This window comes from Anopheles gambiae, chromosome 2, assembly GCF_943734735.2.
Source record: "Anopheles gambiae chromosome 2, idAnoGambNW_F1_1, whole genome shotgun sequence".
Lineage (NCBI taxonomy): Eukaryota > Metazoa > Arthropoda > Insecta > Diptera > Culicidae > Anopheles > Anopheles gambiae.
Genome location: NC_064601.1, coordinates 50,679,021 through 50,694,105, shown reverse-complemented (window position 1 = coordinate 50,694,105; position 15,085 = coordinate 50,679,021). Strand labels below are relative to the sequence as shown.

Sequence of the window (15,085 nt, the reverse complement as noted above, 5' to 3'; positions counted from 1 at the left end):
GAGCCAAAAGAATATTTTCTCATAAACGGAGCAATAGATAATGATAAAATTCCATCCGTATTTTCAACCAAAAATGTCCAATGAAAGAAATCTCGAAAAGAGATTCAGAGTTCGAAAATGTAAATAATTTGAATAAAGATAACGCGGTAATTTGATTAATTTCCTAATTTAATCTAGTAATTTTGTATATTTTTTTTAATTTTCATTTATTTCTCAATTTAAAAAGGTTTTTTTTCTCGATTTAAACGGGATATAAAGTTATATGACTAATTTAATGTATATTGATTGCACAATATTCTATGCAAAAGAGACATAACGTGTCCGTGACAATACATAATTCTGTTTTTAGTTTGAATGACTCGTGTATCTTTGAAAATCCATAATTAAGAATAAATTATCTTCGCGTTTGAGGTTAACATGTGAGCCCAAAATGAGCATCCCACCATCCTCCGAACTACTCTTGGCCTAAATTGCCTAAACAACTTCAATTTTAGTCCACATTCATTGAATCATATTCGTAGTCAATTATTGTCTTTCAAACATCATATGAACATGCTTTTATCCAACGTTTGTAAAAACAGCCATAAACCCAAATCATGTCTGTTAAATTCAACTTCTTTAAATTAGTTTTCTGCTTTCTACTCGTTTCTGCATCCGAAAAAAGCTTGCAATAAAACAAAACGAATGTACCGAATACGTGCGCCATTGCCAAGGATTGTCCGAATGCAATGAATGTGTCGTACAGTTTTTTCCCTGTCAAAAAATACTGTGCACCATAGTATGCCATTCTTTTCTTTCTTTCGTTTCTGTCATTCACAGTCCGTTTTCTGGAAAAATGGAGAAAAACACAACAACCCGAAAATGGATAGCCAACCTGCATCTCCTCAAGTGATGCTCCTATTTCTACTGCTCCGTAAAGCATTGTTTTACAACAGCGTTTTAAACATTCTTCAATTCGATTGTGCTCTGTGGACAGCATTGTACTTTAGAGTAAATTGAGAATACACACACTGGCACACACACACACAGACACACATGGATGAGCCAACATGGATATAAATTGATAAAATGGCACGTAACGGTACGGACACGAGCACGGTCGTTACACAGGTTTCGGTACAAAACGGTGAAGAAACCCTGCCATGTCTGGTTGAACCACTTCACATAAGGACCCTTCTTATGGTTGTGAAGTTTTCCAAATATCTAAGAAGCAGCAAGCTTACAAAGTGGCTCTCAAAATTTGTTCAAAACCTCATGCACTAACTTTAAGTTCATTTAAATTGGTTCATAGATTCAGACTGATTCTACCAACGAAGTATTTTAAAGAGCTGAGCTTGGGCTTGATTTATATGTCGTATACCATTGTAATAGAACCATCTTAAACTATACAAAATTCATTTGATCAGAGAACATTATAAGAAATGAAATTGAACTATTCTTTCAGTTTCGATTGCATAAATTCTCCCCTATTTGTGTTAAATTCTTCGTACATAACTTTTACGCTCTCAAAAAAGATGTTCCCTAAGAATTGCATTTCAGCACATACACACACACCACTGCAACTGCGAACCCCAACCAGAGCGATAAACCTGCCATCGTAGCACATAAACCGCCCTTCACGAAGATAGCAAGATTACAAATAAGATTATTCTCAACCTTTATTCCCACAGCCCATCAGCGCCGAACGTGCAGACAGAAGCTGCCTTCGCATAAACTAACGGTGACGCTCAAAGTGTCACACTTCCCAAACTCACGCCCACCACACTCACATCGCACATTACAGAACGTCTTGGAAACAATTAAATTGACTGCCTGCTACCGAGCGCTGGGCTGCGGTAGTTAGTGTGTTAGTTTTGCCTGGTGGGCTGCATACGAGCAACTCTCTGAGGACCTGCATCGATCTCTCCTTCTCTTTCGTGTGCACTTTCTCCATCTGTCTACGAGTGTGCATAGCTTTCCCGCAAGAGGGTTTGCGCACCACAACGCATCTCGCCCATTTTCGCCGTCAAGATGAATGTGACGCTAAAGTCAAACACGTTCCATGCACGATGGTAGTAGTGCGCAAGCGGGAACCGGGGCATTAACGGGACGAAAGGAAAGGAGTGAAAGTTTTCGCCACTGTCTTTAGCTGCAATGTTGCACTACCGCAAGCGTAACCATAATCTCTAGCGTTCTAGTTGTTCTCTAGCTGGGTTGAAGAAGTAAGCGAGTAGTTTCTTGCAGAAGCAGCTAGCATTATTATTCACTACCTTAACTGGCGGTGAAATCGGTTAAGATTAAGCGATCTCATAAATCCTACGTTCTGATGCCACGGTAGCAAAGTTTCGGGAGGAAGCTTAATGTGCCGTTATGATCGCGACGAAATAAATAGTTAAAAGTTGCATCACTTTGAAAGCATGCCAGGTGGTTGTAAAAAAATCAAACATGTATTATGTGAGATAGTAAATACAACTGGGATATGACTGGTCTTTGTTTCAGGCGTAAGTAAGCCTTAATCTTAGCTATGAAATGTTTTACAATCGTACAACCGTTATTTCTGCGATAGTCGATGGTTTATGTGTCACTCAACCAAGTCATAATGATTGTTTGCTTGATCATTACAAAGTAAATTGATTGTTCCTGTACTGGATTATTGAGCATGTTTCTACCATGGTAATTTACAATGTAGTATTACAATCTACAAAGATTGTTGCGCATTAAAGTTGCAGAAATTATATGACTAAACCAGCCCCGAACAAATGCAATGTGCATAATTATATATCATTTAAATTTAGCATTTAATTTACTCAACGGCGGTTGCAAAGCACAAAAGGGCTTGTAAATAAAAGGTCAAGAACAAAGCTCAGTATTGCAAGAATCTGATCAAGACTCCTTTATTTGTACGAAAAAGTGAATGCATATTAAATACTTGCAATCTCTGCACGCAAACAATCAGTCAAGTGCCCAGCCTCTTCACTCGTTCGCATAATAACGCACAATACTTCCCCTTAATGAGCATCACCCCAACAATGGCCACTCGATGATGGAAACAAAACGTTATTTAATATCTATGACTTGGTACTTATTTCCAGCCAACTAAACGACGCCAACGGAAGCGGCAAGTTTTCCCAAAACCAAGCACAATACAGTTGTTGAACTTAGATCGTTTACGGTGGGGTGGAAAAATGCTCATTACGATGCTGATTACGGCTAATTATGGCCATTCGTAGCCATTCGGTAAAAGGGTACGCGTTGTCGATAGCCACGATGCGTTTCAATAGCGCTGAAATAGATACTGGAAAAGTTTTGCCACAAACACTAACTTCCCCCCAGTTTTGCTATTGATGGAAACCGTCCTTATCTTCCGGATGGGGTCGTAAGTGAGTACTCCGTCCAGTGCTTAACGTTGAGCCGATCAATTACGCTTTCTTTTTGTCGATCGATTGTATTGCGGACCCACATAGTCCGTGGCCCAGTAAACTTGGCATCATTACAACCCCCGTGAGGGTTTCCTTTTGTTTGCCCTAGTTTCACCGATCCCGATGGCCAGTCCCATCTCTCGCTAATGGAATTCATCCTCTGGTGCTGCCGCGAAGTACCGTCGGTTGTGGCTGTGGGTAGGAAATTTGTGCTGGCAGCAGTACCATGGTGAGCGCAACCCCTTTCTCTCAGGGTTGAACGTTTGACGACTCGCCCTCAACGGCACCGACCGTGACCAACGACAAGTGGGCGCATCCATCGCTGCCAACCGCCGACACCATCGCCACCGACGGTGACGATGCCATTAATAGCTGATCCTTTAATTGATTGTTTTCCGCTGTCAGCTTGCAATTCTCTCGCTGCATCGTTTCCATCTTTCGCCGCAGCTCGTCGGTTACCGAAAGCATCTCGCGCTTCCAGCGCTCCTTCAGCTGTTCGCTGTTGGCCAACAGGCGCTGCAGGTCTTCCTCGCGTGCACTGCACGCTCTGGCGACGACGAGGCGATGGGACGGAGACGCCGGGTAATTAGAAATAAAACAAAGATAAGGATAATTTGTTACCATCCAAGGGCCAAGGGTACACGGTGGACCGATAAAGGGACCGTCGGAGCGGTGCAACGCTTTAAAGGATGCACGTTTCCCAATCCCCAAATGCTTCCTTCCTCGAGCCGCAATGGCGTGAACAGTCAGATCGTGGTGCGGAAAGACTTAGTGGAAGTGGACAGAAATAAAAAAGCGAAAAGAAAACAGTAAACAAGATAAGTGCGATGCAAGCTCCATGCAGACTACGGGGATGCATCCGAATAATTCTGCACTTTGCGATAGAAAGTAGCTGCTTCGGAAAGGTACACAGTGGAAAAGGATGCGTCATTCATGCTCTAGCAGTACGATGGAATCGTTTGCCACAATCTCGATGACTGGGAAGAGAATGCAGTGCTATCTGCAGTGATAATTTTGTATGTTCCCTGTTTACTGGCTAGGGTTTTTTTGATGGATGATATACATTGCGCTGCTAGAGATAAACGAATCTTGCAAGTAAGCTTTATTTGCTTTTAATTTTAAATCCTTCTACGCCATGTGTAGTGATTCTGTAGATTAAACTCATGTGAGTTAATCATACTTGAAGATTGTAATTAATTGGGTCGGTCTGTGTTAATAGTCAAAGAAAAAACTCGACACACTTGTTGTTTTTGTAATTATTGTTAATCATCACTACATTCGCAAAAAAAACTTAAATAAATACGTAAGAAATAATAAAAAAAAACTATTTCAAAAAATATCGATGTCTAAAAGGTACACGAGCCTGAGCCAACCAATCACCGTTGCTTTTCGCTTAACTCAGAAAGAATGAACTCTTTTCACTAGCGTGCCTGTCATCCGTTTCCACCACGAGTATTCCTAGACCGATTCGATCTGCAATCGTTTCGAATAGCGCAAAAATCCACATTCCATTTCGAGAACACTCCGTTCACTCTGAATTTGTTCATTAATAAACGATAATGGAAAATATGAAGCATCAACCGAAGGTGAAAGCAAAAACCACGAAATTTCCGTAAAACGCTAGAGCAAGCGGCACGGCAGCGGAGGAAAGGTAGGATGGAAAGCGGAAGCAATTTTCCTCCGTTTGTACACATACATACATAGCACTCACCGGTTGGTTTCTTTTTCCTTCGCCATCGTTTTCTGAAGTGCTTCCATCTTGAGTTCCATTTCAATCTGTGACAAGAGAAAGAAAATGGAAAATAGTTTTTTTTTTTTAATTTTTGCTGGGAATCCTACTCTACTCTAAAAAGAACGACAATCGTGAAAATTCCAATTGCTTTCCTTGCCACCGCGTTTTACTGCCCCAAACCGGAAATAGTGGAATTAGGATGCAAAATCAACCTCTCCCAGTATTATCATGCTGATCAGTGAATCGTGCTCGATATCACTGCAAATGTTGCAGTGGGCCACGCTCGCACTCCTGCCCTTTCCACAGCCACACATACTCCACCTACAAAAAGGAAAGCACAAAATGCGGGAGAAAAAAAGTGTGTTGCTCTTACAATCATCTTTGACGCTGCCCGCAGATCGGTGTCGAGGTTTTGGTTGGTTTTGAGCAGCGCGCGAAACTTCTCCTCCACCGTGCGGGCCCGCGTCTCGGCCTGGCTCGTGCGCTGGACCTGCGTCTCCAGTGTGGACCGCGTCTGGTCAAGAGCGCGCTCCAACTCCCCAATCCGCCGCTCGTACCCACTGCGCAGTCCGCCGAGCTCGTGCTCCACCTTGCGGGCGGCCTCCTCCATCACCTGCCCGATGGTGGACGCTAGAAAGTCACACTCCTCCCGGGCATCCTGTTCGCGGCGCACCACACAGTTCTTCTCCTCGATCGCACTGTCCGCTATCTGGAGCGCTTCCTGCACCTTGGCAAGGGCGAGATTTTCCCGGCTCATGTGCTGCCGGGCCAGTGCGGCAGCCGTATCGAGCAGCGTCTCCAGCTCCGACTTGTCCCGCATCGTACGTTCGAGCTCGGTGCGCAGCTGACACTCGCCTGTCCGCAGCTCGTCGATTGCCTTCGTTAGTGCTTCCGTCTCGCGCCTTTGCTCTACCGTTCCGACCCGATAAACGCCCGCCCATGAAAGGTGGTGTGAAAATTCAATCCCCGCGTCCAGCAGTGATGGGATAAACAGTGAAGCCAAAATAAAGGAAAACCACGCGAGAAAAGAAGAAAGAAACGGAAGCGTTAGCACAAACGAAACGGTGGTGCCGGTGGCTGCAAATCCCCGGGAATGACAGTGAGCTCTTTTAGTGGTGAGTGGTTTCCAATGCGCGTGAGGCGGTAACCGGATCGAAACTCTAATCCCTCCTTCGACCGGGTTACCGTCGAACATCATTTACATACTGGTTACGCTTTCCGGCTGCTGCTGCTACTGCTGTTTACCTTTCAGTTCTTCCTCCAGCTCCTGCATACGCTCCTTTGCCGTCCGCTGCTCGTTCTGCAGGTGTCGGTTTTCGGCTATTTTTTCATCCAGCGATGCCCGCACGCCCGTCAGATTTTGTTCGAGCAGCTGCACGGCTGCCACGTACTGTTGCCGTACCTCGAGTATACCTTTAGGCTGCTTCAATTGCCGCCGGTACTCATGAATTTCGAGCTCCAAAATGCGAATGGTTCGCTGAGAGCTTTGCCACAGCTTCTCAAACGTATCTTTTTCCTGGGGTTTATTTAGTTTTTGCATATTTTTCGCAGGTGGGAGATTGTGGGTACGGAAGGAGTGGGGCAGCAGGGATGGGAAGAAAAAAATGGAAAACGAGATTTTAAAACCCGAAGCTTGGTGTATGCATTTATATTCCTGCCGAGCAGGGGTGAAGCCAGTAAGCCACCGAAACGAACCTCTTTGATCAGCTGAATTTGATTCTGCTGGTTCCGGATCACTTCATCGCTGACACGTTTGTAATCCGGCTCAGCAACCGTTTCCGCGGCGAGCTTGTCGGGTGCCTGGCTTTGCACACATTCAAGCTGCTCCTGCAGTACCGTCCGGGTGCGTTCCTGTTCGTGACGGTGGGTCCGTATCTCCTGCTCTATGCTGCGCCAAAGTTCGTTCAATTGCGTCAGTACATCACTTTGTTCACGCGCTGCTGCGGCAACCGACATTACAGCAGGAACAAACAAAAAATAATCAAAACTTTACACACCGACCTTTTCTATACTGATATTGTTGTGCCTAATTTCGATTGATGTTTGATGTTCAAAGCTCCAAAAAGACACAAACTACCTGTCACAGTAGGGCTGAAACGGCGTCATGCATCGCTTCTAATTTGTATACCTACCGCCGTTACCATGGTAACGGAAATGTGTCCGTAAAGCCGTTGCTAAGTGCAGGAAAACATTGGTAGTTAAGGGACGGTCGCAAACAGCAACACAAACCCTCACTATAAACGAACAACACATTTGACAGCGCGGTGGAAAAACGAGCCTTTTGTCCTAGGGCAGAACAACGCTTCCGTCCTATCAACGACACCTGCCAAAAGCAAAGCGCTCAACAGATTGGCAAAGGTTTGACATCCAGGTAAGTGAAATGTTACATTGCAACTACAAATAAGGTAAAACCTTTGTGTCAGTTATTTTCTAGAGCCCGAAACCACCAGCAACCGAGCGGCGATGCCCATTTTTCAAAAGAAATTCGCACCCAAAGTGGCGCCACCGCGTACCCAGCGTCTCAACATTGGCTGCCCACCGCCGGCCGAAGATTTGGACGACTTTCGCACCATCACACTCAATCTGGTCGATAAGCAGCTCTGCTTCATTGATGGTGTCTGGCTGAACGGGCTGAAGCCGGGCCCGGGTGGCTCTGTAGCATCCGGTTCCGGCGTCAACGTGACGGACGATTTGCTGCGCATGAAGCGGCGAATGAAAGCGCTTGAGCAGGAAAACAACATGCTGCAGGTTAAGCTGGACGTGCTAGTTGATCTACTGACAGAAAATGTGATTGAGCTAAATGAAATTAAAAATCAATAGATATCAGTACTAATTAAATAACAATAGAGTTGACGGGAAAACCGTCCGCAATATCGATTTTTTTTAGAAAATAAAATAATTCATTCATATTTATGTTCACGTTAATGTTATCCATAGCCAATATATTTTTTTACAAAATACAACAACGAGAGCAACAAAATACTATCAAATGCATTGAAGCTGCAGTAATAGCACTATATTTCAATTTAAAAAATCATTAATCTAATTTACTCTCATAGCAAGGATGTTAGCAAACAATTTACCAAACACTGTATAAATCACGAATTATACTCAAATCTATTAGAACAAACCATGTCTCAGAACCACAAAGGGCCAAGTAAATGACGCTTTGGTTTCATTATTATAAAAGAAAACTGAGTTTCAAATACAAAATAGCATTTTTTTATTATTAAGAAATAGCTCAGCCTAAGAAATACTTTATTTCTTATAAAATCTAAAATATAACCTCAAATGTGGTACTTTTTTAAATTTCCGTCACGAACTGGTATCGGTCTCGTAGTACAGTCGTCAACTCGTACGACTTAACAACATGCCCGTCATGGGTTCAAGCCCCAAATCCGATCGTGCCGCCATTCGTAGGACTGACTATCCTGCTATGGGGGATCAATAAGTCACTGAAAGCCAAGCCCATAAGTAGTGGTACAGGCAGGCCTTGACCGACAACGGTTGTTGAGCCAAAAGAAGAAGAAGACGAACTGGTAGAAACATTTTAAATTTAGCGTAAGAACTGGCCAGGATATTTGCAAAAAATGTGCCAATTTTGAGTGTATCATTAATTTATTGAGTCACTGCGATCTTTTTTCCACTATTGTATGGTATATGACTTAGCAATAGCAATCGCTTACATAGCCATTCGAACAACAATAACAGTTATCATTATGCGAGTAATTAACCTTATGTATTTAACAAACATCAATCAATCCAGAGCTCATTTTTTCCACGATATATTTACGTATTTATTCAATGATGAAACTTTGGCCACGCAAGGAAACTACCTACCGACTGCACCGGAAGAAGATCCATATAATCAAAAAAGCCAACCGGAACCATAATCTCTTTGATCATGAGTGGATTAATATTCCCCTTTTACCTGAGATATAACATGGAACACCTACATGTGTCCACCACATAGTATCCATTACTTTCTCATCATCTTTGCCCGGGCTTATTTTACTCCGTACCTGCTTCACTACCACTACGAACCAAAACGAACGGATCAACAACGTGAACGTGGAGCAAGAAAATGTAAAGAGTAAAACTCACCGAGACCATCACTTCCATCCAACCGTCCAACCGTCCAGCCAATGCGTGTACGTACAGGCATACGAATGGTGCACGGTACGAAAGTAGCTAGACGAATAAAAAAACAATCCCCACACCAAACCCCATGCCTTGTGCCCAAAATGGTACCCAAACGACCTTCGCAAATGGTATCCAAACCTACAGCACATCCCCGAAAGCAGGTGCTTCCGATGTGAAGGTACGGCATTTTCACAAAACGTTCACCACCACGCCACCAAGCCGGCAGCGTAACAGCGGTGCCGGAAACAAAACAAAATACCTGCAACCGGACGAAACCGTTCTCGGAGGGAGTCAAAAATGTTCATCACAGGTCAAAACCGTCGCTTCCTGCTGCGGCCCCCAACGGATGGGAACCGGGGCCAAAACTTTCGAACATCATACGGTCACTTCTCGCGCGTATCCTTTTTTTGGTCGCGTTGCTCGCTTTTATGGTTTTTATTGTGTTCGCTCTCTGTATGCAACAGTTTCGAGAAAAGTCCGAGAATTTAAATTTAAAATTCTGATCCCCCGAATCTAACCGTCGCGAATTTCCCCTGTTGCCTATGGGTAAGTATAAACTATCCTCCCTAAAGCCTTAAAGCGTTGTTACGATGGGAGTTCTCTGCCAACGCTAAAGGGACAATATCCTTATACAAGCTAGCCTGACTATCCGGATGTTATCGTATATTTTTGTTCGATAAAGTGTCTGTTAAATGGAAAATAAATCAAAACAAATCCCACGCGTATCGAATCGATTGTGATATGTTTCCTTCCATTTGGCACCGACCAAGACTTGCGCTACTCCCACGTGCTTCAGCCAATGATGATGATGATGATGATGACGATCATGGCCGGTCGATGGCGATGATGTAATTCCGGCTGACCACCGGTTCTAGCCGTACCGGTGTTCAGGTCCGGTGGGAATGATTTGATTAGCCGGCTTGCTAAAAGATTTCTAATGCTCTCTGTTGCGGCGCTACACAAGCAAACCCGTTGCCCGGTACGGCGAACGCTTCAGCGCAGCAGCGAGGATACAAATAGGGAAAACGCACATCTACAGCGTAAGGATATTGGGAAGATTTGTTCGATTTCCCTACGATAAATTGCAATTTCCAAGAACAAATTCATTTTCTGGTTTAGTGTACATATGTACGCAAAGCCCCAATTCCACCATGGCACCGATTTGTTGGTCGTAGTAAATTGCCACCGGGAAAGCAATTACGTATCAAACGAGACTGCTGCTTGCGATGGATGGTTGCTACATACACGATAGTCAGGTTTACGCGTAGCTTTTTTCTTTCTTCTTCTTCTTCATTGTATGCTTTCAGTGCAAAATTTAACATGTGTGGGTAGTAGATTGATAGGGAAAGCCAGTGCATCAATGGTTTGGGCGAGAATCATGAACTCGTTTGCAGCTACTATTTTAATGTTACATCGTCCCTACATCTGTTATCAGCAAATCACATCGTTTGGCAGTTGTCACAAAATGCTGATATCGATCGATTTTGGTTTGCTGTTCAATCGAACAAATTTCCGGAAAATTGACAAGCATCTCACGTCATCTGCTGTCTTGCCGTCGTCAATTGTTACTATTTAAAGGTTTCAAGCAATTTTAGATAAACCTAATGCTACGCCAGCAAACATTTAAAAGCAAGAATATAATTACAACTACGCCCCCTTCAGTATTCAGGCTGCAGAGTTGTAGGCTTGGGAAATTCGTTTCTTTTCTTTGAACGTGAACGTACTAGTTCTTTCATTTACATGAACTGAGCGTGAATCGCGATTCATTCCTTCATTTCAGCTTATAGAAATATGGTAAATGGTTTCATTTCGCAAGAAGAATTACTTTATTACATCTTGAAAATTATTTGGCAAACCATGACCATCTATATTTCCACGGATAGGTAGTTCTTTTCGTGAACGTCCTGGTCATACGGTACACGTTCGTATTTGTATGGGGGGAATGAACGATCTGAAGTACTAATACTTTCTTTATTTTGACGGGTAAGACGTTATTTTCATGACAAAATCAGTACATTTTTATTTATAAAGTATCGATGAACGGAGGTCGTTCGTTCTTTGGGATGAACTGAATGAATCGTACAATTCTGGTTCTTGATGCACAACTCTACAGGCTACATGTAGTACATCACATAAATTGTCTAAAATCAATTCAATACATATAAACTTCAAATATTCTGCTTATATTTTCAAAACTATTAGACGGTGTTCAATACAACGCAAAAATTATGTGATGTACAAAACATGATAGGGTTGGTAAAGTCCGGTCAACAGGCCAAATGTAGCTTGCTTCAGATCCAATTTGATATTGCTTATAATTTGATAAATTGCAATTACTTTGAAAATTTCATAACAATAAGACTTATTCTAGCAGTGTGTTTAGTCTTTGTAAAAGAAGGGGAAGTGTATAAAATTGAAAACTATATTGATGATATATTAGCAAGTAATCAAGGAAAAGGAAAAATGTTATTTGAGTTCATAAAAGCGATAAATACTTTCGACATCATTTAAAATATTTATGTGGAAATAGGTGTAAAAAATAATTGTACTAGAATTTAAAAGCAAAGAGGCCAGTGGTAGCCATTATGTCCAAAGCCTCTATAAAACAAAAAAAACCAAATTGAATAAGCTTCAAAAATACTATTTTTTTGCATTCATCATTGCATTATTCCTCATGTTTAATTGTAAATTATATATGTAATTTAAATACAAAATTATATTTTAATTTAGTGGTTTCACTAGTAATTCAAATTATTTCTTCATTCGCACTTGCGCAATTAGCGGCGGCTGGTGGTAGCATTTTGGTGGAACAGTTTGGAGCGGTTTCAGAAAATATATTATGTTTCCATGTTTTTTACTTAAATAGGATGTGAAAAGTTTTGTAAAAAATAGATGTATATGTTCTGCACGCATTGCATCCATTTTCGCATAAAAAATGGTGAAAAAACTACTGAAAATCGAAATGATTAAATGTGGCCAAAATCACAATTAAGCACTTAAAGAGTCTAACGAAAATTTTATCGATTTATTGAACTTTTTGGGTTTTCATCTCAAATTCTGATTTATTACGCAACCAAAATGAATCCGGAATGATAATTTTTTTTTGAATATTACGATAAGAGTTACATTGACTTTTGTAAGATTTTTGCAATGGTTGTTTTAGGAATTACAATATGTATTCCCAATTACCAAGTTAACGTTTATTTTTAGGGATAGTGTTTGAGCAAAATTTAACCTTTCAACTCTTCTTCTATGATAAATGGGTCAAAAATATAAAATATGAGAAAATTGTAATCAAATACAGAGTTTTCTACGATTTATTTGTTGGTTCCCATAATTTTTTGGTTGATTTCCATATTTTTTGGTGTGTTTCCCAGATTTTTTTGGTTCAATCTGGTTCAATCCAATCGGACTATACCAATAAATTAAAGGAATGAACCAAATATCTATGCGATACGATGAATAAATAGGAGTCGAGCCCAAAAAATTGTGGGAACCGACCAATAAATCGTGGGAAACCCTGTATCTTAAAAAACACTATGAAAACACTTTTGGTCAGAAACTGGCCAGCCAAGATTTTCAATCTGACCCAACGTTTCAATCATTTCCATTTCCAGTGCATAGTATAATAAAGATGATGAGAAAGTAATTTGTGCCGATTAGTATTCGCCTTTTCGCCGTATCATTTGACTATGTTGAGATAGGCTGTCTGATGGTCTGATAACACATTGTATGGTCTACAAACTTGAACAAGGATAGTTTTCTCAACGAAGAATTGCGTATAAGGGCGATATGTACAGTAACATGTATGTGGAAAATGTGGAAAACATGTATTTCAAGAAAACTTTTTTTTACAATTTTCTTCGTTTCTTTTAACTCTAATAAGAGTTGAACAACAAATCTTGCATGCAGTTTTTGAAGGCGCTTCAAGAGAAAGCTACGCTACAAAACGCTCCCAATGCCAATCCAAACACACTGGTAACCAGAATCATTGTGAGGATCGTCAAAGGAGCAACGTTTTTCCCGGGCACTCAACGTTTTGTTGCGGTCAACATTCCAAACCCCATAACCATTCCGATTGTTGGCGCCGTCGATCCCTCAGGGCTAATGGGGTGAGAGAGACATAGAGAGAGAGAGAGAAAGAGAGAAAGAGAGAGAGAGAGAGAGAGAGAGAGAAAGACAGGGAGTCAACAGGGAGGGCAGCAAATGTTCCAACTGCCGGCTTTCTCCCCACCCCTTAAAGCGTCCGATAATCAGGGCCACATTCCTTTATCTATCGACCGAAACAGTGATAGACAGCTTCGCCCAACCGATTCTACGTGCGCATCCTTCTGCTGCTCTGCCACTATCCAGTCGGTGTTCGGGCGCCATTTAAAGATAACGATGCTGTGCTTAAGTATTAATCTTTTTATTGTACGCCATTCGGGTGAGAATTATTGTCAGTCGCATGGCAGCGTGACAGCAGTGGCTCAGTCAGCAAAAAACTGCGTCCAGACACAGATGAAAAGTCAGTGGTATGCGTTCGCTTCAAGCACGAACTGTTTGGTTTATGGTTCATTTGGAATGTTTATGAGCCTTGGGGGAAGTGAATAGATGAACGTAAAATGAGTGACATTAACTGAATCGTGTAAAAGCTTTTATTGGAAAGCAATAGAACGTTTTTGCATACCGTCCCATTCAAAAAGTGCCATGTTTCGTAAAATACATAAGCTCATTAACAATGAAACAATAAAATAATGTTCTAAAATGCGTATTGTGTGTCTTAAATAATTTCAATATATTTTCAATTGACAAGAGTACTATAAAATCTTCTGTGACCTCACACGGGTCACACGGTACAAACGCACTACTACGTCCATTATACAAAGATTGCATAATTCCTATTGCTGTTTTAACTGCAACAATAGTATCAGTTTGTTAAACCAACAACGTAATGTTTAAATAACGAAATATTTAGCTACCAGTCTTAACGTTAATCATTAAGTACAAATAAGCAAAATAAAAATAATATATTCAATATTCTATTCAACATCGGGCATAATGAGCAAGATATCAGGCTGTGGTCCGCAGACCACAGGTTTAAGACCACAGGTCAAAACCATAACCTGTTGTTGGATGACTTATCCAAGCAGCAAATGCATTTTCCCATATTATTATTATTATACGTCGTCATACAACAAAACATTTCAATCTCACTCCCGTCCTTCACGCCTAACCGTTGGTAAAACATGATGAAACCCCATCGTCCTAGCCGTTGAAAATCTCGACAAGAATTTACGCGCTAAACTTAAAAAACGCATCCCACATCCCAACAAAACGCACATTGTGACCCCACTCCTCACCGTACAACAACGGTCAAAAACCTTGAGTTTGAGTAGGAACACGCGCTCATACATGTGCCAACGGTTTGGTGATGTTAGTATGCGCGATCGCACATTGTTTACGTTTTCCACCCCGAAGATGACGCATTCCGTTCCCTTACAACGCTTTCTCTCATCGTGTGTACTGTGTGTGTATGTTTGTTCATATGTGTGTTCACCTTCTATCGTTCTGCTATCACCTCCTCCCCTCTTCTCCCTCTCCCCCACCCAACCCCCCCTCGTGATGGAGTGGGTTTATTATTTATCTCAACCAAACCAAACCACGCCAAACCACGCACGCTCCACTTGGTTGCTTTCCTCCGCGTCCACGTCGGTCGTTCAAACATCGAACACACTTTGCCTACAGGTGGGTGAGTTTACGCCTCACCACTACTAGCGGGATGGTTTAGTGTGCGGGCCCAGCACCCACGGTGACACGGGTGATTTCCAGT

General features: G+C 41.9%; 2 protein-coding genes across 4 annotated transcripts; one reads left to right on the top strand and one right to left on the bottom strand.

The window, feature by feature from the left end:
* Nucleotides 1–2,842: 2,842 nt before the first annotated feature.
* On the bottom strand, nt 2,843–7,226 carry LOC11176048 (sodium channel and clathrin linker 1). Of its 2 annotated transcripts, none has more exons than XM_061647152.1 (5): nt 6,826–7,225; nt 6,376–6,646; nt 5,504–6,039; nt 5,110–5,174; nt 2,843–3,945 (listed from the first exon to the last, which is right to left on the bottom strand). In XM_061647152.1, exons 1-5 carry the CDS (start codon nt 7,084–7,086, stop codon nt 3,648–3,650), a joined length of 1,431 nt encoding a protein of 476 aa, XP_061503136.1. In that variant the 5' UTR covers nt 7,087–7,225; the 3' UTR covers nt 2,843–3,647. The 2 variants fall into 2 exon arrangements, with proteins under 2 accessions (XP_061503136.1, XP_061503137.1); XM_061647153.1 differs by lacking the exon at nt 2,843–3,945 and adding an exon at nt 4,142–4,931 and having other exon boundaries at nt 6,826–7,226.
* A 175-nt stretch (nt 7,227–7,401) lies between these two features.
* Nucleotides 7,402–8,039, top strand: LOC5668354 (protein chibby homolog 1). 2 transcript variants are annotated; one of them, XM_061647154.1, is made up of 2 exons: nt 7,402–7,501; nt 7,554–8,039. In XM_061647154.1, the coding sequence occupies exon 2, from the start codon at nt 7,594–7,596 to the stop codon at nt 7,948–7,950; it is 357 nt and encodes a 118-aa protein (XP_061503138.1). In that variant the 5' UTR covers nt 7,402–7,501; nt 7,554–7,593; the 3' UTR covers nt 7,951–8,039. The 2 variants fall into 2 exon arrangements, with proteins under 2 accessions (XP_061503138.1, XP_001687807.2); XM_001687755.2 differs by having other exon boundaries at nt 7,405–7,501; nt 7,565–8,039.
* The last annotated feature ends 7,046 nt before the right edge of the window (nt 8,040–15,085 follow it).